The 22,057-nt window shown below is 51.6% G+C and overlaps 2 protein-coding genes across 7 annotated transcripts in view; both read right to left on the bottom strand.

Annotated features, from left to right (window-relative positions):
• The window catches only part of LOC101172396 (retinal-specific ATP-binding cassette transporter), a 37,984-nt gene extending 30,832 nt beyond the window's left edge, over window positions 1–7,152 (bottom strand). For 3 of the 4 annotated variants that reach the window (XM_023964848.1, XM_023964849.1, XM_023964845.1), the window contains exons 1-7: window positions 5,763–7,152; window positions 2,043–2,211; window positions 1,884–1,977; window positions 1,638–1,779; window positions 1,413–1,552; window positions 1,049–1,176; window positions 778–975 (exon numbers count right to left, since the gene is read on the bottom strand). In XM_023964848.1, coding sequence (XP_023820616.1) covers window positions 778–975; window positions 1,049–1,176; window positions 1,413–1,552; window positions 1,638–1,779; window positions 1,884–1,977; window positions 2,043–2,108 — 768 coding nt within the window. In that variant the 5' untranslated portion in view covers window positions 2,109–2,211; window positions 5,763–7,152. The remainder of the gene's footprint in view (window positions 1–777; window positions 976–1,048; window positions 1,177–1,412; window positions 1,553–1,637; window positions 1,780–1,883; window positions 1,978–2,042; window positions 2,212–5,762) is intronic. The other variant, XM_023964846.1, reaches the window with a different exon arrangement.
• A 1-nt stretch (window position 7,153) lies between these two features.
• Window positions 7,154–22,057, bottom strand: part of LOC101172644 (rho GTPase-activating protein 29) — a 31,088-nt gene continuing 16,184 nt past the window's right edge. For 2 of the 3 annotated variants that reach the window (XM_023964851.1, XM_023964852.1), the window contains 19 exons: window positions 20,504–20,600; window positions 20,327–20,399; window positions 20,196–20,250; window positions 19,867–20,016; window positions 19,695–19,759; window positions 19,508–19,618; window positions 19,356–19,436; window positions 18,838–19,005; window positions 18,637–18,774; window positions 17,864–18,045; window positions 17,083–17,237; window positions 16,865–17,011; window positions 16,534–16,632; window positions 15,668–15,825; window positions 15,404–15,592; window positions 15,198–15,335; window positions 14,889–15,118; window positions 8,517–8,808; window positions 7,154–8,215 (listed from right to left, as the gene is read on the bottom strand). In XM_023964851.1, the coding sequence (XP_023820619.1) occupies window positions 7,274–8,215; window positions 8,517–8,808; window positions 14,889–15,118; window positions 15,198–15,335; window positions 15,404–15,592; window positions 15,668–15,825; window positions 16,534–16,632; window positions 16,865–17,011; window positions 17,083–17,237; window positions 17,864–18,045; window positions 18,637–18,774; window positions 18,838–19,005; window positions 19,356–19,436; window positions 19,508–19,618; window positions 19,695–19,759; window positions 19,867–20,016; window positions 20,196–20,250; window positions 20,327–20,399; window positions 20,504–20,600 (3,470 nt within the window). In that variant the 3' untranslated portion in view covers window positions 7,154–7,273. Of the gene's footprint in view, window positions 8,216–8,516; window positions 8,809–14,888; window positions 15,119–15,197; window positions 15,336–15,403; window positions 15,593–15,667; window positions 15,826–16,533; window positions 16,633–16,864; window positions 17,012–17,082; window positions 17,238–17,863; window positions 18,046–18,636; window positions 18,775–18,837; window positions 19,006–19,355; window positions 19,437–19,507; window positions 19,619–19,694; window positions 19,760–19,866; window positions 20,017–20,195; window positions 20,251–20,326; window positions 20,400–20,503; window positions 20,601–21,083; window positions 21,541–22,057 lie in introns of those variants that run through there. The other variant, XM_023964853.1, reaches the window with a different exon arrangement.

The raw sequence follows: 22,057 nt of genomic DNA on the forward strand, positions 1-22,057 counted from the left end.
TCAATCATCCTGAGAGACACAGTGAAAATAAAATCAGGACGTCTTTATATTCTGTCCACCACCTCACTCATTTCACATTAGAGACACCTCAGCATGCCCCCCCAATAGAACAACTTATGAGCTTACGAGTGTGTGTGTGGAGGGAGGGGGGCACGCTTAAGCCCATTAAAGAAACAGGCCAAGACGGATAAAGCCGTCTGATTTTCTGTGAGTCAGTCAGCTGATTCACCCGGCCTCAACCTGAGCTCAGCATGGCTGTGGTGGCGGAGCGGCCCCGCCCACTCAGACACCTGCCCGCAGGGCAGCAGAGTGGCCTTTAGGGTGGGTGTCCCTAAGCCCCGCCCACTCAGACACCTGCCCGCAGGGCAGCAGAGTGGCCTTTAGGGTGGGTGTCCCTAAGCCCCGCCCACTCAGACACTTGCCCTCAGGACACCAGAGTGGCCTTTAGGGTGGGTGTCCCTAAGCCCCGCCCACTCAGACACCTGCCCGCAGGGCAGCAGAGTGGCCTTTAGGGTGGGTGTCCCTAAGCCCCGCCCACTCAGACACTTGCCCTCAGGACACCAGAGTGGCCTTTAGGGTGGGTGTCCCTAAGCCCCGCCCACTCAGACACCTGCCCGCAGGGCAGCAGAGCGGCCTTTAGGGTGGGTGTTCAGCCAATCAGAAAATACAGGGGTGGAGTTTGTTTGAAAACATGCAGAAATATGGCCCTCTGTGCCCCCCTCCCTCAACCCCAGCCATGACAGGCAGCTGCAGAAATCCCTCTCAGGATCTACTAACCAGCTTGAAGATCTTGAAGAAGTCCAGGTTGGCGTAGAGGACGTCTTCTATCCTCTGCAGCCGCTGCTGGCTCAGGGCGCACATGGCGTTGCGGACTCCGTGGAGTCCCATTCGACTCGGGAAAATGATGAAGCGCTCCAGCAACGCCTGGCTGCACGCTATGTCCTTGAGCTGAAGGTCCGGGACCCCGAATGCAAACTGAGAAGCAGTAGAGAACACCAGCGTGGGTTTAGTACGTGACTCCAGAGAACCAAGGAGAACTCAGTCTGACCTGTTCCAGGCGCAGCTTTGCATTGAGCAGCTGGTAAAGCAGCGACTCTGGAAGACCCACATCTCTGAGGAGGTAAGCTGTGAGAAGCTCGTCGTCTTTCAGCATGTCTTCTATTCTCAGCCCACGGCCTGCAATGAAGATCAGACTCGGTCAGAACCAGAACCATCCTGGTCTGAGACGACCAGCAGACATAAATACCCTACCATAGAGGAGAGTTCAGTTTACAGAATAAAACCACGAACATTGTGAACCTGAGGCACCAGACAAGACTTCTGGTTGACCTCTGAGCTGCTCACAGACCCCTTAGTTCTACTATTGCTTTTAGGGTCCGGCTTTGACCACCAGGGGCCCCAAACTGCTTCACCTGCCAAAGCAGAAGGGTTTCTGCGTAAAACGTCCATGAAGTCTGAGAAAGACGTCAGCTCTCGCCACAGTCTGCCATAATTCTGGATGTCTGTCTGGTTTAGCAGAAGCTCCTGGATGTCCACGTAGAACCGTGCCAACCTAGATCAGGCCAAAAACAAAAGCACAACAATTCCAGAGCAGCAGGCTTAGATGTGTGACTTTGATGGACCGCAGTGACGCTCACACTGAGCTGTTGTAGTTGGACACCACGCCTGGAGACTCTCCCCCTGTTGGATGTCTGAAGCAGGGGTTGTTGACGTTGCAGAAGATACCCTGGATCCAGGGCAGGATCCCAGCTGAGGGCATGGCCTTGTTGGGGAAGTGACCTGTTCACACGGGGATCACAGCAGAGGGCAAAGCGGGACTCAGAGTGAGACGATCCGCTCATCTAATGAGCAAAGTCCTTCAGGTTGGACTGAACGCTGCTCACATTCATGCTGCTGGTACAGCGGATTGGCCTTCCTCAGCCACACCAGACCAACGAACAGCAGAACCGGCCAGAAAATCTCCACCAGGAAGCGTTTCTGAAGAAAGAGACAAACTCAGACCAGGAGCTCAGACAGAGATCCCGCTCTTCATCCACATTCACCTTCTGTCTTTTACGAAGAGTCCAGTTCTTCCAGAGGAGCAAGCGGATCTGAGAGCTGGTGTCCATCGCACTGCAGCTCAGGTTGAGCCTCCGAACAGGTCATCAGACGGTGGGGGGGCAGAAACCATCAGTCAGCCCACGGCGACGTCTGGTGGTTCAAAGGTCAGTCCTGCAAAAAGGTCATTTCTGAGATCCAAAAGGTCTGTTTCCTAAAATACCAAACAGCCTTCCTCAAAAATCCAGCAGACTGAGGCCCCTCCCCCCAACTAACATTTGAATATTTATATTTTCAGATGTTTGCCTTTCAGCTCGTCCCTCACTGACACCCCATCACCTCCGCCGCTGCACCCTCCACCTGTCAGTCTCCAAGGCAAGTTTATTTGTGTAGCACAATTTATACACAGTCATTCAAAGTGCTTCACTATGACGGAGTATTAGGGCCACCAGAAAAAAAAGTAAAATTTTAGGAGAAAAAACTCGTAAATTTAGGAGATTAAAGTGGAGTTTAGAGCAGCAGGTGAACGCCGCGCAGCAGCAGAGCAGACCAACTAAACTTAGTTCAACAGGTGAGTTAAATGTTTATTGAGAACATTCCAGATGTCTGGAAGCTCATTTGGTTGATTTACAACTTGTTAAAGTTTTATTTATTGATGGTTGGTTTGCAGGATCTCTGCAGCCCCATCATGAAGCCGTCCCTGCAGGCAGCTGTCCACTTCAATCCTTTCTTCCTCCACCAAAGATCTCTGTGTTTGTGTGATGCTTCCGTCTGAGGAGGAGCAGCACTTTTGCCTTTTTCAACGTTGTAATGCTAATATAACAGACTATTTTCATTCCTCTTTATTGTTTTGTGTTGAAACGGGACGTTTCATCTGCAGGAGGGGCGTATGGAACACTGTTTACTTCAGCATTGGTGTTGGGATGACAGGTTCATGAGGTAATGTGACAGATGAACTTCAGGTTACGTGAATGAAAAGGAGAATAAAGGCTGCAGCGGTTCTCTGCACCCAAACGTGTCTCTGAGCTCCTTATTTTACAGATGAAAGTCCGCTTTACCGACACCGAACCCCGAAAAGACGGCTCCACTGAAAATAATCTGATTTTGAGTCGCCAAAAAGCTCAGAATCTCTTTGTTTTAAACCTAAATAAAGCTTCACAAAAGGCTCCACATATTTCATCTTCAAGATAGGCTCCGATAAACAGAAAACTTTGGTGTTTTCTCCTTGTTAGTCTACGACTTTTTTTCTCCTAAATTTACGAGATTTTAAGTGGTAAATTTAGGAGATAAAATCTCGTAATTTTAGTTGTTTTTTTTGTTGGTGGCCCTAAAATTCTGTCGTACTTCACAGGAAATTGCATTAATATCACAATACATAACAATTCAAAACATATATAATCATAATAAAATTGACTTTAAATGAAGTAAAGAGAAAAGAACATGAACAGAGGTGAGGATGAGGACCCTTCAGGTATACAGACGGCCAAACAGGAATGTTCTGAGTCTGGATTTGAACGTTAAAACAGTAGAGGTCTGTCTCACAGCCTCAGAGAGACTGTTCCAGCGTTTAGCTGCCTAAGACTGAAACGCTGATTCCCCTTGTTCAGTCCACAAATGTTGTTGTTGTTCAGGACACAAATGTAGGAATAAGTAGCTCCTGGTCTGGCTTTGACTCTATGGTTTTGATGTTGGCAATGTTTTTTAGATGGTAAAATGCTGCTTTTATGTTACTGTTTAAGTTCAGGTCAGAGTCCACGATGACCCCCAGGTTTCTGACTTGATTTGAAGCTTTTAGAGACAGAGAGTGAAGGGAACTGCTGACACTTTTTCTTTGTTTCTGTGGACCAAAGACGGTGACTTCGGTCTTGTTTGAGTTTAGCTGGAGAAAGTTGTTCTGCATCCACGCACTGATCTGTTGGAGGCAGTGGCTGAGTGAATCCACTGGCCCATATTCACCTGTTGTCAGTGACACATAGATCTGAGTATCATCTGCATAGTTGTGATAAGATATGTTATTACTGCGTATTAACTGCCCTAGTGGCAGCATGTAGAGGTTGAACAGAAGGGGTCCCAGGATCGATCCCTGGGGCACACCACAAGTCAAGGCCATGTAGTCTGAGACACAACTCCCAATTTCAACAAAATATTTCCTGTCTTCTAGATAAGACTTGAGCCAACTTAGGGTAGATCCAGAGATGCCAACCCAGTCTTGGAGTCTGTGCAAAAGGATCCCATGATCAACAGTATCAAAGGCAGCGCTCAGGTCTAGCAGGATTAAGACAGAGACTTTTCCATCATCAGTGTTCAGGCGGATGTCATTGGTTACCTTGATAAGAGCAGTTTCTGTGCTATGATGGGGTCTAAAACCTGACTGGAAAACATCAAATGAATTTGTTTAATAAGAGAAAGTCAGTGAGCTGTTGGTAGACAACTTTTTAAGGACTTTTGGGTCTGTAATTGTTCAATACTGTGACATCAGGATTGCTCTTCTTCAGGAGAGGTTTACTGACTGCAGTTTTTAAGGCCTCAGGAAATGTTTCAGATTGAAGAGACATGTCTGAGTAATTGGTGCTGACTAAATGTTCAGTACAGACTTTAGAAATCTAGCAGGTAACACATCAAGGCGGCATGTAGACAAACTAAGACAGGTGATGGTCTCTTGTTCTCTCCACCCCCAAAGACACCAACTCCCCCACTTAAGACAGGAGTTCTCCACCCACCCAAAGGAGGCAAACCACCCTTTCAGAAGAGAACCATGACCTCCAACCTGGAGGAGCGACTTCTTCTTCCAGCCGCTGCACACCCAACTGCAGGCCGTGAACCTGAAGGTCCTTGAAGTTTGATGAAAGCAGCAGAACATCATCATCTACAAAAAGCAGAGATGGACTCCGATGGTCCCCAGACCGGACTCCTCAGGCTACTGGGTCCTGACATCCACCTCCAGAAAGTCAAGGAGAAACCTACTTGTACAAGCAGGTAGTCAGAGCAGCACCTGCTGATGTGCCTTTGAGCAACATCTTCACATCCCTCTGAGTCTCAGGTGCTTCAACATGATGACACATGACTCAGAGTCCGAACTGATTCAGAAAGAAAAGTTTTCAAAAGTGAATCAAATAATCTCTCCTTCATAAACCAGATTAATCTGTGGATTTATGACCCTGAAGTAAAGTCTGGAAACCAGCTGCTTTAGGAACATGGCGTGATCAGGTGAGGCCAGAAGGTTTTCGGGTCTCCGTCTGACCTCAGGTTCCAGTCCGTCTAGGATGAGAGCGTTTTCTCTGAGCAGCTGAAGCGGTCGGCCAGTCAGCTGACCGCTGGGTTTCCATTCAGACTCGTTTCCCATGAAGCCAATGTACGACCAGAGTGAGGAACAAGCGGGTTTCAGTCCAGGTCGCCTTCCTGAAGTCATCATGCTGAAAATCTTTACGGCAAAAAGCGACGGAGCAATGATGCTTTGAGCTTGACCTGCAGGAACTGAAGCTGCCATCGGACTTCAGTAAAGCTTCTCCCTAAAGACCAATGATGTCGAACCTGAAGGTTGTCTTCATTAAGACCAGAACACTTTGGTTTTCCTGCTCTGTCCACCTGATTCTCATGAAGACTTCTTCAGAGAGCAGAGTGAGAAGAGGACCAGGATCTCTGCTGGACACCAGGGAACATGCAGAACGTGTTCCACAGAGAACCGCTGGACACGGAGCTTCAGACAGAAGACTAACTGTACTCACCGCTTCAGTTCCTCTGCAGCTGCTCACCGATGTTTGAAGAAGCCGCCTCAGCCTGTGAAGCAATCATCTGACCACCCAGTCCAGCAACCGGCAGAACCCAGTCCACCGAGCAGCAGAACCCAGTCCACCGAGCAGCAGAACCCAGTCCACCGAGCAGCAGAACCCAGTCCAGCAACCGGCAGAACCCAGTCCACCGAGCAGCAGGGTGGAAAACAGCTGAAGCAGCTCTCTGCTGCAGGTCAGCAGGGCTCCTAATCTCATTGCTCTAATCTCTCAGCTCAGCGCGGACAGAAAAAAGGCAGTCGTCCATTTTGAAGCACCTGCTGAAGGGAGGAAGACTATGGAGCTTCATGACTGCAGCCGCTGAGGTTTGAAACCTTCATGAGAAGAAACGCCTCCTCTGGTCCTCTCAGGAGGAGACCAGAAGACAGACGTCAGCTTCAGATCAGAAAACCGTTTTTAAAACCGTCACGTCTGAGAGAAAGACTTTCATTGATTTGAAATCCTCAGACCAACGTGGGCAGAAGAGCCTGGGGTCCTGCGTTTAACCCCCCAGGACTGTTTCTGATCACAAACGTCCAGTTTCTCCGTCCGTCACAACCCAACAAGCTGCAGAGAAACTTCAAGAAGAAAGTCTTTTGGTTCGGAGGAAATTCTAGAAACGGTTTAGAGACTGCCCCCCCCCCCCACCACCACCAGCTGAAGGTCTCACTATACCCCCCCATCTTTGAAGGAGGTATGTGTTCTGCCAGACACGTGTCTTCAACACCTTCCAAGTCATTGAAACAAGTCAAAAGGTTTTTTTTATGTCTTTGGGTTGCACTGTGGTGCAACGGTTAGCACCTTCCCCTCACAACAAGAAGGTTCTGGTTCGAACCCCAGCTGTGCCGTTAGCATGAGTGGGTTTTGTACAGACACAGTCTGTCCCACAGTCCACAGACACGCGTCATAGGTTGATCAGTTTCTCTAAAGTGGGACTGTGTCCCTGTGATAGACTGGCGACCAGTCCAGGATGTAACCCACCTCCCCCCAACAGTACCCAGGTTAGACTCTGGGCTCCAACATGACAGGAAACAGCAGCTTTGTGAGAACCTGGATCCCTGAACGTGACAAAACATCCCCATAGACCCATCAGGAACCTTAGAGAAGACAGAATTACAAACGAAAAGCTTTTTCCAGACAGACGCTTCATGTTTATTTAGACTTTATCAGCAGAGACGTTCCTGCATAAAAGTCTGGCAGGAGGAAGATGATTGTCCAAAAATGACGTTTGTGTTCATGACAGCAGGTGCAGAGGAGCTGGCTCCTGACTCCTCCTCCTGACTCCTCCTCCTCCTCCTCCTCCTCCTCCTCCTCCTCCTGGCTCCTGACTCTTCCTCCTCCTCCTCCTCCTCCTCCTCCTCCTCCTGACTCCTCCTCCTCCTCCTCCTGGCTCCTCCTCCTCCTGCTGCAGGATCATCCTCTGGACCGAGAAGAACTAAACTTTCTCAAACGTCGCCGTAAAGCTTCTGTCAAACAAAATGAGATTCTCTGTGTTCAAGTTCCTGCAGGCGCCGGGGGCGGAGTCTTTGCTGGACGGGCTTACAATCACTGGGGCTGCTGGGGGCTGGAGGAGGGGGGGAGGCGCCGTCAGAGGAGACATGCGTGGGGAGGGGGGCCTGCTTGGGGCTCACTGGGGCAGTTGCTGAGGTCAATGGTAGAGAGGGTTCGGGGTGGGGGGGTGACGTGGGTGGGGCTACAGGGGCACCCCCATTTAAAAGAGTACTGGAAGGTAGGGGCTTGTAAAACGTCCCTGGGGGGGGCTGCAGAGTCCTGGGCGCCCTGAGAGTCAGCATCGGACTGGGAGAGTCCCTCTTTGCAACAGAAAACGGGACCACCGGGCTGGGGGGGGTCTCAGAGGCAGCAGCCCCACCCCTGCCGGCGGACAGCGCTGTCGTAATGGGCTGGGTTCCGGAGTGGGGCGGGGGCAGGTTGGCGATGATCATGGCGGTGCGTGGCGTGACGTCATAGTGCTTGTACTTCCTGTCCCACGTCTTGCGGGGCATGGTCTGCGTGTCGATGAACGGCGATATGTAGTAGCTGCTCACCCTGGAGGAGGTGCACGGCCGGACCCGCTCCGGCTCGGGCTCCTCCTGGATGCTCACGGGGGGGGCGTCCCGCTCGCAGCCCTCCCCCGTGACGTTTCTGTGGTTCCTCGCCAAGGGCATGCTGATTGGTCGAGACGCCTGCCAGCCGCGCTGCGGCCGAAGCTGAATCTTTTGCTGCACAGCGGTGGAGGGGGGGCCTTGGAACATCAAAGCTGACCTTTGCACGTCCCCCCCAGGAGAAGTGGGCCCTTCGTTGGACTGGCCCGAAACCTCCGTTTGGTCTTTTCCAGGCTCCACTTCCTGAACCTCGTCCAGAATGTGTGTGGAGGGGATGACGGAGGAGAACCTCTTAAAGACTTTGGGGTTCTGATGAGACACAACAACAAACAGGTTACCATGGCAACTCATTCCCACTCACGTACACCTGGGGGGGGCATCCCCAACCGAGAAACAAGGTCAGACGTTGAGTGACACATGATAATGATGATGCTGATGAAGACTGACTCTTCATCAGGGAGGGGTCAAAGGTGTCAGGTCTGACTAGAAAGCCCACTTTCTGAACAATAAAGACGACCCCCGCCCCATACACAACACCTGGCTGGTTGACTGCAACCCCCAGCCATGGATGTGAACACGACTCATGGGGGAGGACTTGGTCCATCCTCACCTCCTTTATGTCTGTCAGCGAGGTGGAGTGCTTGCTGAGCTGCCGGACCTTCTGCTGGGGGGTCAGCCTGGGGGAGTTCCGAGCCGTTTCAGACCCCTGCAGAGGCGGATTGTCAAAGACGAGGTGGAAATGTCGCACCAGCAGCTCCACCATCAGGACCTGGTAGGGGTAGTCCACCAGGGACGACAGGGACACCTCGGCGTCCGTCTGCTGGGGCTTCACCAGCGTGGGCCCAAAGATGATGCCCAGGTTACTGACGGTCATCTTGTTCTCCTCTGCATGTTCTGCCACCCTAAGAGGAAGGAGGACACACCGTGAGGAGAAAGGAGACGCTTTCTCTGATTGGCCCTTCTAAGACGACGCTATAGCCGCTATAAGACGCTATAAAGACTCTGCTATAACATTGTAGAGCTACGGAACTACGGCCCACGGGTCTGTTTTTATTGGCAAATTTTGAAAATATAATTGAATATGGCCTGCACATGGCGCTGTTGCACTTCTCAGTTTCAACACTAGATGGAGTCGGTCGCAGAAAGGTGTGTTGCGGAGTGGGCGTCTGCTGAGCGGCCTGCGTGCCACGAGAGAGAGGGGGGGGGAGGAGGTGGAGATGGGTGTGTGTGTTCGGAGGATGGAGCATTTTAAGAAATAGCATTCTGAACTGTGAAAAAGTATTTTCCTTTATGTAAAACAGAACTTGTTTTGTTTTTGGAATTTATTTTGTTCATAGCTGCACATTTTGTCACAGAGTGTAATTGTAAAATGAAGCTTTTTAAATTGTGTGCGTTTAATGTTAAAATTGTCCTCGTTGGTCACCCATAAGCCCCTTTTTTTTTGGTCTACTTTTCTGAGAAAACAGGACTTCGACTCTTAGAAACTACAAAATCCTGCACTCTGCCAGTCAACCACACTAACGGCTACGTATGTACAGATCTGCTGGCTTCAGCTGCTCAATAAAGCCGTTCTGAACTGCCTGGTTGGAATGAGGTTTCATTGTCTGAGTGAATGTTTCATTTTGACGTGAGCTTGTTTTATGTGGCTCAGATCAGCATCACTGCTCCCACCGACAGCAATGTTCTTCACATTATAGGTCAGAAACACAGTAATCATGTGTCAATATGTCACCTCTTGTGTGCGGCCCAGACCTTTGCTCATTTTTCTGTATTTGGCCCTCACCAAAAAAACTTTGGACACCCCTGCTGTAGAGGTCAAAAGGGGGGGCTTACGGCGCCTCCTCTAAAACAAGAGGAGCTTACGGCGCCTCCTCTAAAACAAGAGGAGCTTACGGCGTCTCCTCTGGTACAAGAGGAGCTTACGGCGCCTCCTCTGGTACAAGAGGAGCTTACGGCGCCTCCCCTAAAACAAGAGGAGCTTACGGCGCCTCCTCTAAAACAAGAGGAGCTTACGGCGCCTCCTCTAAAACAAGAGGAGCTTACGGCGCCTCCTCTAAAACAAGAGGAGCTTACGGCGCCTCCTCTGGTACAAGAGGAGCTTACGGCGCCTCCTCTAAAACAAGAGGAGCTTACGGCACCTCCCCCTAAAACAAGAGGAGCTTACGGCGCCTCCCCTAAAACAAGAGGAGCTTACGGCGTCTCCTCTGGTACAAGAAGAGCTTACGGCGTCTCCTCTGGTACAAAAGGAGCTTACGGCGCCTCCTCTAAAACAAGAGGAGCTTACGGCGCCTCCCCCTAAAACAAGAGGAGCTTACGGCGCCTCCCCTAAAACAAGAGGAGCTTACGGCGTCTCCTCTGGTAAAAGAAGAGCTCACGGCGTCTCCTTTGGTACAAGAGGAGCTTACGGCGCCTCCCCTAAAACAAGAGGAGCTTACGGCGCCTCCTCTAAAACAAGAGGAGCTTACGGCGCCTCCTCTGGTACAAGAGGAGCTTACGGCGCCTCCTCTAAAACAAGAGGAGCTTATGGCGTCTCCTTTGGTACAAGAGGAGCTTACGGCGCCTCCCCTAAAACAAGAGGAGCTTACGGCGCCTCCTCTAAAACAAGAGGAGCTTACGGCGCCTCCTCTAAAACAAGAGAAGCTTACGGCGCCTCCTCTGGTACAAGAGGAGCTTACGGCGCCTCCTCTAAAACAAGAGGAGCTTACGGCGCCTCCTCTAAAACAAGAGGAGCTTACGGCGCCTCCTCTGGTACAAGAGGAGCTTACGGCGCCTCCTCTAAAACAAGAGGAGCTTACGGCGCCTCCCCCTAAAACAAGAGGAGCTTACGGCGCCTCCCCTAAAACAAGAGGAGCTTACGGCGTCTCCTCTGGTACAAGAAGAGCTTACGGCGTCTCCTCTGGTACAAGAGGAGCTTACGGCGCCTCCCCCTAAAACAAGAGGAGCTTACGGCGCCTCCTCCAAAACAAGAGGAGCTTACGGCACCTCCTCTAAAACAAGAGGAGCTTACGGCGCCTCCTCTGAAACAATAGGAGCTTACGGCGCCTCCCCTAAAACAAGAAGAGCTTACGGCGCCTCCTCTAAAACCATAGGAGCTTACGGCGCCTCCTCTAAAACAAGAGGAGCTTACGGCGCCTCCTCTAAAACAAGAGGAGCTTACGGCGCCTCCCCCTAAAACAAGAGGAGCTTACGGCGCCTCCCCTAAAACAAGAGGAGCTTACGGCGTCTCCTCTGGTACAAGAAGAGCTTACGGCGTCTCCTCTGGTACAAGAGGAGCTTACGGCGCCTCCCCCTAAAACAAGAGGAGCTTACGGCGCCTCCTCCAAAACAAGAGGAGCTTACGGCGCCTCCTCTAAAACAAGAGGAGCTTACGGCGCCTCCCCCTAAAACAAGAGGAGCTTATGGCGCCTCCCCTAAAACAAGAGGAGCTTACGGCGTCTCCTCTGGTACAAGAAGAGCTTACGGCGTCTCCTCTGGTACAAGAGGAGCTTACGGCGCCTCTTCTAAAACAAGAGGAGCTTACGGCGCCTCCTCTAAAACAAAAGGAGTTTACGGCGCCTCCCCTAAAACAAGAGGAGCTTACGGCGCCTCCCCTAAAACAAGAGGAGCTTACTGCGCCTCCTCTAAAACAAGAGGAGCTTACGGCGCCTCCTCTAAAACAAGAGGAGCTTACTGCGCCTCCTCTAACACAAGAGGAGCTTACGGCGCCTCCTCTAAAACAAGAGGAGCTTACGGCGCCTCCTCTAAAACAAGAGGAGCTTACTGCGCCTCCTCTAAAACAAGAGGAGCTTACGGCGCCTCCCCTAAAACAAGAGGAGCTTACGACGCCTCCCCTAAAACAAGAGGAGCTTACGGCGCCTCCCCCTAAAACAAGAGGAGCTTACTGCGCCTCCTCTAAAACAAGAGGAGCTTACGGCGCCTCCCCCTAAAACAAGAGGAGCTTACAGCGCCTCCTCTAAAACAAGAGTAGCTTATGCCGCCTCCCCTAAAACAAGAGGAGCTTACGCCGCCTCCCCTAAAACAAGAGGAGCTTACGGCGCCTCCTCCCCTAAAACAAGAGGAGCTTACGGTGCCTCCCCCTAAAACAAGAGGAGCTTACTGCGCCTCCTCTAAAACAAGAGGAGCTTACGGCGCCTCCCCCTAAAACAAGAGGAGCTTACAGCGCCTCCCCTAAAACAAGAGTAGCTTATGCCGCCTCCCCTAAAACAAGAGGAGCTTACGCCGCCTCCCCTAAAACAAGAGGAGCTTACGGCGCCTCCTCCCCTAAAACAAGAGGAGCTTACGGCGCCTCCCCTAAAACAAGAGGAGCTTACGGCGCCTCCCCTAAAACAAGAGGAGCTTACGGCGCCACCCCTAAAACAAGAGGAGCTTACGGCGCCTCCCCTAAAACAAGAGGAGCTTACGGCGCCTCCCCTAAAACAAGAGGAGCTTACGGCGCCTCCCCTAAAACAAGAGGAGCTTACGACGCCTCCCCTAAAACAAGAGGAGCTTACGGCGCCTCCCCTAAAACAAGAGGAGCTTACGGCGCCTCCCCTAAAACAAGAGGAGCTTACGGCGCCTCCCCTAAAACAAGAGGAGCTTACGGCGCCTCCCCTAAAACAAGAGGAGCTTACGACGCCTCCCCTAAAACAAGAGGAGCTTACGGCGCCTCTAAAACAAGAGGAGCTTACGGCGCCTCCTCTAAAACAAGAGGAGCTTACGGCGCCTCCCTTAAAACAAGAGGAGCTTACTGCGCCTCCCCTAAAATAAGAGGAGCTTACGGCGCCTCCCTTAAAACAAGAGGAGCTTACTGCGCCTCCCCTAAAACAAGAGGAGCTTATGGCGTCTCCCTTAAAACAAGAGGAGCTTACGACGCCTCCCCTAAAACAAGAGGAGCTTACGGCGCCTCCTCAAAAACAAGAGGAGCTTACGGCGCCTCCCCTAAAACAAGAGGAGCTTACGGCGCCTCCCCTAAAACAAGAGGAGCTTACGGCACCTCCCCTAAAACAAGAGGAGCTTACGGCGTCTACTCTGGTACAAGAGGAGCTTATGTCGCCTCCTCTAAAACCATAGGAGCTTACGGCGCCTCCTCTAAAACAAGAGGAGCTTACGGCGCCTCCTCTAAAACAAGAGGAGCTTACGGCGCCTCCTCTAAAACAAGAGGAGCCTACGGCGCCTCCTCTAAAACAAGAGGAGCCTACGGCGCCTCCTCTAAAACAAGAGGAGCTCACAGTGCCTCCCCTAAAATAAGAGGAGCTTACGGCGCCTCCTTTAAAACAAGAGGAGCTTACGGCGCCTCCTCTAAAACAAGAGGAGCCTACGGCGCCTCCTCTAAAACAAGAGGAGCCTACGGCGCCTCCTCTAAAACAAGAGGAGCTCACAGTGCCTCCCCTAAAATAAGAGGAGCTTACGGCGCCTCCTTTAAAACAAGAGGAGCTTACGGCGCCTCCTCTAAAACAATAGGAGCTTACGACGCCTCCCCTAAAACAAGAGGAGCTCACGGCGCCTCCCCTAAAACAAGAGGTGCTTACGTCGCCTCCCCTAAAACAAGAGGAGCTTACGGCGCCTCCTCTAAAACAAGAGGAGCTTACGACGCCTCCTCTAAAACAAGAGGAGCTTACGGCGCCTCCTCTAAAACAATAGGAGCTTACGACGCCTCCCCTAAAACAAGAGGAGCTCACGGCGCCTCCCCTAAAACAAGAGGTGCTTACGTCGCCTCCCCTAAAACAAGAGGAGCTTACGGCGCCTCCTCTAAAACAAGAGGAGCTTACGGCGCCTCCTCTAAAACAAGAGGAGCTTACGACGCCTCCTCTAAAACAAGAGGAGCCGTGTGCAGCAAATCCTTTCCACTGACAAACGAAGTGCGTGCATGCTAGCTAATCCTTTCTGTTTCTACATGTGCACTTTTCAATAAAGGTTATTCAAATAAATGTGTTGAACAACAGTACCTGGCGCGACCGCTAGAGGTCTCCAAAAACAGGTTAGAAATAATCAGCCCATTAAGTAAGGGTTAATGGCCTTCGAAGTGTGCGTTTATTGCTTTTTAACGCACGCCGTGGAAGCCTTCACACTTCGAAGGCCATTAAACCGCTTATACCATAGTCACTTGCAAAAGCAATACATATTAACCAGGTTTTAGTGCTTAATTCTTGTTTTTTTTCGATTTGGATCGCTTTTCTCAGAAAAAGCAGACTATATGTTACCTGATGCGCCGCATCAGGTAACATATAGTCTGCGTCGCGCTGCACCACCGCTGCAGTCAAGTTTTGGCGATATATCTATGCTGATGATCACGATGTGTTGAATAAGGCATCAGATCAGAGAAAAGGTTCTCCTCTTACCGCTTGTTTTTGTCCAGATGATAAAGCTAAAGGTTGTTGTAAAGAAACCGGCGCAGTGATACAAAACATTTAAGCTAGCTGACCGGAACTTCTTTTTTCACCATGCGGTTATCAGGTTTTAATGCACACCCAGCAGCCAATCAGAATCGAGTATTCACCCGGACGATGGTATACCAGAAGATTTCAAACACATTCATGAAACACTATAACTTTGACTCATATCTGAACAGACTAACATGAGCTGAAAAAAAACTTTTTCCATAGGACTGATATGATATTCTACATTTGTACAACAGTCTTTGTATTTTATATTCTTTAAGCAACAATTATCAAAACCAAAGAAAAAAAGAACCAATATATTTAAATCTGTGTAAAGATACTATTTATAAAAATATTAGTTTCAAGTTTTCCAGTTGATATTAAATTTATAGAAGAAATAAAGATGTAAGTACTGACATCTGAGTAGGTTTGGTTGCTGTTGAATCTTGGTATCCAAGGACAACCAAAAATTGGTGAGGACAACCATGTATTACTTTTTTTTCCTTATTTGTAACGCTGGTTACAGGAGGAGCTTCTGCTGCCGCCCCCACGACCCCCATAACTTGGTGTAGAGAAGATGGCGGAGCTCCGAAGGAGGAAGCTGGGCTTCCTGTGGAAGGACTCACCTGTTCAGGTGAGCCGTCAGGAAACACAGCGTCCTGAAGTTAGAAACAGGAAGCTGGTTCAGCAGTTCCCTGACCCGGGAGAAGACTTTCTTCATGTGGGGGCCCGGCCCCTTCCCTGCATGCTGGCCCTTCTGGTTTCTGCCGCCCCCCTCCTTGGATGCTCTCTGGGACTCCTTGGCCAATCCGATGAAGTCGTTGTAGAACCGGTGGAGGATCAGCGGCTCCGGTAACTGATGGAGTCAAACATGGATAAACGCTCAAAGCAAAGCCCCGCCATCATCAGACCAATCAGATGCGGCGGGGGCTCACCTGTCGCAGGTAGAGCTTCAGGACATTGCTGATGTCATGCGGTGAGTGTTCAGACAACTCCACTAAATCCTTTCCGTTTTCAAACGCCTGACAGAGTTTCTCCACTCTGGACTTGGCGCCGTTCACGCGGTAAATGCCCTGTGATGGCAGAACAGCTGATCAGAACCACAGCGTGGGGGGGTCCATGAGCTTTCAGGTAGACCTACCTTGACGTTCAGAGCTCGGCTCTCAATCTCAGACGCACACTTCCTGATGATGAAGGGAATCCCGTCAGGACAGTTCTTAGCCGCCAGCGCAAAGTCCACCCCGAACAGCTGCAGCTTCCCCGGCAGCTTCCTGTGGCCGCACTGGATGGCGAGCGTTTCCAGACACTTCTTATGGCACGCCAGCGAGCACTGAGAGGAGAACGCAGACCCGCCCATCAGCAGAGAGACGCTTTGCTGAAGGGCATCCATGACGGACATCTTTACCTCTTCACACTCGGCCCCGTGAAAAACCACCAGTCCGTCACATTCCCTGCACTTGGAGGGGGCCCGGAGTTTACGGAGCCGGTGGGTCTGAGCCGCTTTGGACATCTGAGCGTTCCGGAACGGACCCGGAGAACTGCTGGTCACCAGCTCAGCCGGACCTGGATTCAGAGGAGACACCAGACCCAAAACTGAAACCAGTGCAGGAAGCCTCTGATGCGGTCCTGCTCTGTCCTCAAAGCCCCTCCCTGGCTGCCCCCCAGCATCAAAGGTTAAACCTCCCAACGGTTCCAGCTGCCAGAGGGGAAGAGATGCTAAGACAGAACCAAAGTCAGAAGTATCCGTTTCAAACTAGACTTTTAAAAGAGTCAAACATTTTATAAGAAACTTATGTTTGTGAGAAATTCATTTCTGTAAAAAACACATTTCTAAAAAAACTATAAACCCTAAATCATTTAGTTTAAAAGGAACCAGCAAGGAAAATGGGAAACAAACTACACTACACATAAAAAAAAGAATCGTGGGAACATTAATGCGAACGTCCATGAGAATGTTAGTGAAAAAATCCGTGACAGTTACCGGGAACGTTAGTGAAGAACGTTGGTGGAACGTCAGTGGGAATGGAACATGACGCTCTGCAGTCACACCTGAAGTCTGACTGAAATAAATGAGTCGACATCCCTAACCCCGGCCCCAATGGAGGCGGGGCCAAACGCTGATCTTTTCTAACGCTAACCCGTCACTGAACCACACCTGCAGTAAACGGACCAGTTCTGACGCGCGTTGGTTCTAGTTCTACCGGACATCCTCAGGACCGCGGCTAATCCGCTGAGAAGCCAACAGAGTCAAGAACAGCGGACAAACCTCACCGTTGTCTAAGGGAGACAGTGGCTCCCTGTCGTCCAGATCATCCGCTGAAGACATGGTCCCAGTGGACGGCGTCCTGGGCAGCCGCCGCCTTAAGTCACCTTCAAGAACAGAAACAGCTTCAATGGCAAACGTGGCAGAAGGCCATTCAGGTGCGGCCATGAGCCGGATGTCAGGTGGGATGACGGGCGTCTCCAGCATGAAGACACAAAGTCCTAAAAACTGGACTCCGCCTGTGGTCCTCGTGCCTGGTTCCGACCTCTGAAGGGTTTTTTATGGTTTCCGGTTCTTGTCTGCATCGTCTACATCAGGGTTAACGGAGCAGCTTCAAACCTGGGCTTGCAGTGGGAGAGTCGATGGACCTGGATTCGCTGCTGCCCCCTGCGCTCTCAGAGTCGCTGCACACGCCCCCCTGGCTGACCTGGCTACCGGAGGCCCAGGCTTTCCGTTGGGCCTGGTTCCTGGAGGCCGCAGAAACATCTAAACGTGGCAGAGGTCGTCAGATCCCGACCTGCCGTCAGAGTTCATGCCTCACTGGTGGGAGGACTAACCTGGTAAGTCAGTGCTGCTGCTGGACCTTTCTCCTCCCATCTTTACAGGCTGGGGATGAAGAAGATCCCCTTCATCGCACACGGTGGTGGACGTTTGGGACAGGTTCCCTTGGGAGGAATGACTGCTGCTCAGGAATCGTTTGTTGAACCCAAACCTGCAGAGAAAGACGCCGCGTTTCTGCTCCTGTGGTGGTAAACGCCAACTCTCTGCTTTTGGTTTCACTTCTTTTTTATTTTGGTCTGCTTTTCCTCGGATTATGAGTTATGAGTTTTCATTTATGAGTACAGCTACAAATTTAGTCCATTTGTGAAGAATGGACAGAGAAACCTACAGAAATGGAACATTTATCATTTCATTCATCATGAACTGAGAGAGAGAGAGAGAGAGAGAGTACTTTATTAATCCCGAACTGGGCATTCATCTACGTCCTGTTGTTCTACATCCCCTTCATCTACGCATTGTCCTTCTACTCTGAACCAGAGCATTTCCTAAACGAGGAATCTGAAAGCCAAACTCATGATCCTTCCTGCTGCTTCCAGCAACATTTCCTGAGGAAGGGCTGAAAATGTCCTCCTCCCAGATTCCTCCTCTCACGCCGAGTGTCTGCAGGGTCGGCGGCGAGTGACTGTAGAGGAGGGGCAGCTTAAAGCCGCTGTCACTGTAAAAACTGATATCCACTCAAAGGCCCCAGTTCCACTCACTATAAGACTCCTCCCCCTGCAGACGAGCAGTTTCGGTTTTTGCAGAAAGCCACCAGCTTCCTGCTGAGACTGGCGTTACCTTGAACCCTCGCAGGAGACTGAGTGAAGATGCTCTTTGGGCAGGTTCCTGGGGAGGTTCCTCACAAACTCAGCGTAGCATTCTCCAGGTTCGTACAGTTTGGCGTTCTCGTTCAGGGCCTGGTAGTGAGTGGGGGCCACCACCGTCTGAGCCTGCTGGATCTGAAGCCAGTTCACCGTCACCTGAGAAGAACCAGCAGAAGGTTTGGCAGAGGAACATCAGCATGAAAGCAGCAGACACATTGCACTGCATGCAAACATCCATCAGTCTGTCAGTGCAGTGCATGATGGGACGGCTGCAGAACACCAACAGCGTGGCTCTAACTCCTTCTACAGATTTTTTTTTGTCTCGGTTATTCCCTGAAGTTACGTTCTTTTCAGAACAGTTTTCTACTGAAGGCCTGATGACACAGGAGACAGAAACCCAAAGTTTCAGTGACCAAGTCCCTCGAGACCCCAGCAAAGGGTTTAGGGTCAGGACAGACCCGCTAAAGGTTATCAGGATAGTTTAGCAGTGGGGTCAGGACAGACCCCTGGACGGTCTGATTGGCTGCTGACAGAAGAAAGGCACTGATTGGTGGATGAGTAGGAGTTTAGAACTAGAGTTTGTGTGTGTTTGTGCTATGGCTGAGAAAAACACATTTTAGGAGACGCAGAACATGTGTGGATATCATGTTCCAGCAGCAGAACCCTTCTAGAATGTGTCTGTCTAGGAGGTCGAATGGGGGGGGTCATAGTTCTAAACAGTGTTGATGGCTTAGTGCTGCTTCTTACAGCTTTAAGGGTCAGGTCACACTGGAAGATTGTCTCCCGGAGCTGTGTAAGAACCGTCCTCTTGGCGTTGGCCAGGTCCATCCTCCTGACACCGGCGTCAGCCCGGCAGCTCTGGTACTGGTCCTGTGCCTCTTCAGCCTGCCCAGAGCAGAGGCTAAGAATCTTAGAGTCCAATAGGTTTCCTGGCGGTTGGCTTCTCACCTTCTGCAGCGCCTCCTCCTCCAGCCGTCTCCTCCTGTCCAGCTGCTTGTTGCCGGGGTTACCCTGCTCCTCCTGAGAGCGGCTGCTGGATGAGAGCACCTTCTTGTACTCCTCCTGCCTCTGCTCTGCCAGAGTCTGGGCTTTTCTCAGCGCCGCATTGGCCTCGTGCTGCAACGACCCAGGACCAGCAGAGGAACATCAGCAAGCATCTGCAGACGGAGCATCTGCAGACGGAGCATCTGCAGACGGAGCATCTGCAGACGGAGGATCTGCAGACGGAGCATCTGCAGACGGAGGATCTGCAGACGGAGCATCTGCAGACGGAGCATCTGCAGACGGAGGATCTGCAGACGGAGCATCTGCAGACGGAGGATCTGCAGACGGAGCATCTGCAGACGGAGCATCTGCAGACGGAGCATCTGCAAACGGAGCATCTGCAGACGGAGCATCTGCAGACGGAGCATCTGCAGACGGAGCATCTGCAGACTGACGGTCACCAGTCTGACGAGGACACCTACCATCTTCCTCTGCTCCCGCTGCCACTGCTCCTTCAACTCCTTCCTCAGCTTGTCCAGTTCATTCTTCCGAGCCAGAAGAGGCTGCAGAAGGACGGTTCTCATTTAGTCCAGAAGTCTTCAAACAGGAAAAGAAGGTCACACCTGAGAGCTACCTGGATGAACTTATTTGATTGGAGGGCGAGCGCAGTCTGTAAGAGCAGCGTGTTGTGTTCAATGTCCTTCTTAAAGGTGGAGATGTAGATGTCACTGAACGGCATGAAGTCCTGAAAGACACGCACAGATCTGAGTCGGTCATCAGAAGGAGGAAGTCCAGGTGAGTCACGGAGACCTCGGTGGTACCTGCTGGCTGGCCAGCGCCTTTGCTGACTCTGCAATTTTGCTGTAGTTTTTAGCGTATTCGATATCTGCAAGACAGGAAGAGTTCATAGAAAGAGGTCTGTCAACCTGACGTGTGCAGCAGGTACAAGGTGGGACATTAGCCCCTCCCCAACCCCCCACTCTTAGCCCTCACCCATGGACACCCGCTTCTCCATCCACACCAGGAGGTCCTTGATGTGCTTGGACCAGGCCTTGGCGTAGAGAAGGGCCGACTCCACCCCGACCTCGTTCCTCAGCAGCGTCAGGTCCACTTCCTCCTCTCTCGAGAGCTGCAGGTCTGGGCCTGGGGGGTCAGGACACAAATGTCAGGAAATGTCAGGCCCCCCCATAAACACCAACAGAGCGTGTTAGCCCCCATGAGAACAACATGGACCTGCTTTTCAACAGACCCAAGTGGGGGGTGGGGTAAGGGCGGGGCGGGTCAACTTCAGGAATCAAACAACAGACACGCTGAACACTCACCCCCCCCATCCCGTTTGTGGTGTCGGTCAGGATCAGCAGAGAGGTCGTCAAAGGACTGAAAGACATTTGAGGATGAGCAGACGGGAAACGGTCCATTTGTCTGGTTCTCCTCTGAGGAACCGGGCCCTTACCCTGCTTCTCCTGGTCTGGGGGCCCCCCAACCCTGAGGCCCTGTCCACATCTCCCATCAGGAAGTCAGAAACTCTGCGGCGCACAAAGTGAATGGGTCACAGTTTAAGTCAGGGGAGTGAAAAGCCCCCCTGCGTGCCGGTGGTTCAGCGTCCACAGAACTGAAGTTCTGGACTCACACATTTCCAAAGGTGAAGGCCAACGTGTCGATGGCAGCGTGGATCTCCCGGAACACGGCGCTTTGGTCCTCAAAGGTCACCTCAGAGAACTTCACGCCTGTGCGTGAGAAACCTCAGTCAGAATGACATTCAAACAAGCACAACACCCTGGTTCTGGTCCAAACGGCTTCACATCTGCTCTGGTTTCTCCAGACCATCAACAGAAACCTGAACGCTTCCTCAGAGGTCTGCAGTTCTGGATGAACTCACAACATTTAGGCTTGTGCACAAACACTCTCGTGCATGCAAATGCACACACACACACACATCAGAATGTATACACACACACACACATCAGAATGTGTACACACACACACACACACACACACGCACACACACAACGGACTCTTGAGGTTTTCCAGTTCTGCTGTCCGATCCGAAGTTTCTGACCAGCAAACGGTTTGTTGAGAAGAAGAAGCTGAAACTCCAACACCGAGTTCTGAAATCTGCTCGGCGTAGAACTTCCTGTCTACCCACAACAGGAAACTGCCGCACTGCACCAGCGTGAGAGCGCACAGACCGCCATGGCGCCGGCACGTACTTCTGTCCCTGATAGACGACCTGTAGAGAGGAGACCCTCCTGGAGCCTCGGGTTCTGCTGGCGGTGGAGAATCGGATCCCAGCGGCTGCAGGAGGGAAGCCTGGGTGGAGTGGAGGTGGGCTGCAGGCCTGAGTCTCAGTTCCTCAGGACATCCTGTAGCTCTCCAACAATGACTGCAGGGCCCCTCCTCCCCCCACACTGAAGGCTGGGGACGGGGCCCTCAGGTTCCTCCCCCATGAGCATCAGTGGGTCTGAACGGAACCTCCTGAAGACACTGTTCCATCCAGACAGGAAAAACCAGGAACCAGAGCCGACGAGCAAAGACGACAAACCAGTTCAGGGAGGAACGTCATTGGAGGAAGTCAAGGTGGGAGGGGCATCCGTGTTCCAGAGCAGAGGGACGAAGGGTTCTCCTGCAGACGTTCCCATGCGCAACATGTCTGCCCTTCAGGGTAGGGGGTGTGTCTCTAAAACTATCTGTTATGGGGGTGGGGGAGGGTGGGGGGCAGAGATTCCCTCCAAGTCTGGCAGACTTCCAGATGCCTGAAAACTAACCCCACACAGTCCTCCACCCCAGTCCCCCCCCCCTTTGGTCAGACATGATCCTAAAACAATAAATAAAATAGAGGATCTGCAGATGGACGGCGCCCCTCAGTGGACAGACCGGACATTACAGCAGGGATGCAGCAGCCGAGACCTTTCTAGTGACAACAATGAGAAATCGTTACTCCCCTCAGCTGCGCCTCCACCCTTCATCTGCGACCCCCCCTCCTCAGCTGCGTCTCCACCCCCCTTAGCTGCGACCCCCCCCCCCTTAGGAGCAGGGTTCCGTTGAAGCTGCTCGTCGATGAAGCTGGTACGATGGCTGCTTTCCCTGTGGTTCTCCATCGTGGTTCCATCTCTCCATTGTCTGAACTTTCATGCTTTTCCAAAGAAAGCAGGTTCAGACTGAACTGCAGGCATGCAGCCTTTGC

This window comes from Oryzias latipes, chromosome 17 (assembly GCF_002234675.1).
Source record: "Oryzias latipes chromosome 17, ASM223467v1".
Classification (NCBI taxonomy): Eukaryota; Metazoa; Chordata; class Actinopteri; order Beloniformes; family Adrianichthyidae; genus Oryzias; species Oryzias latipes.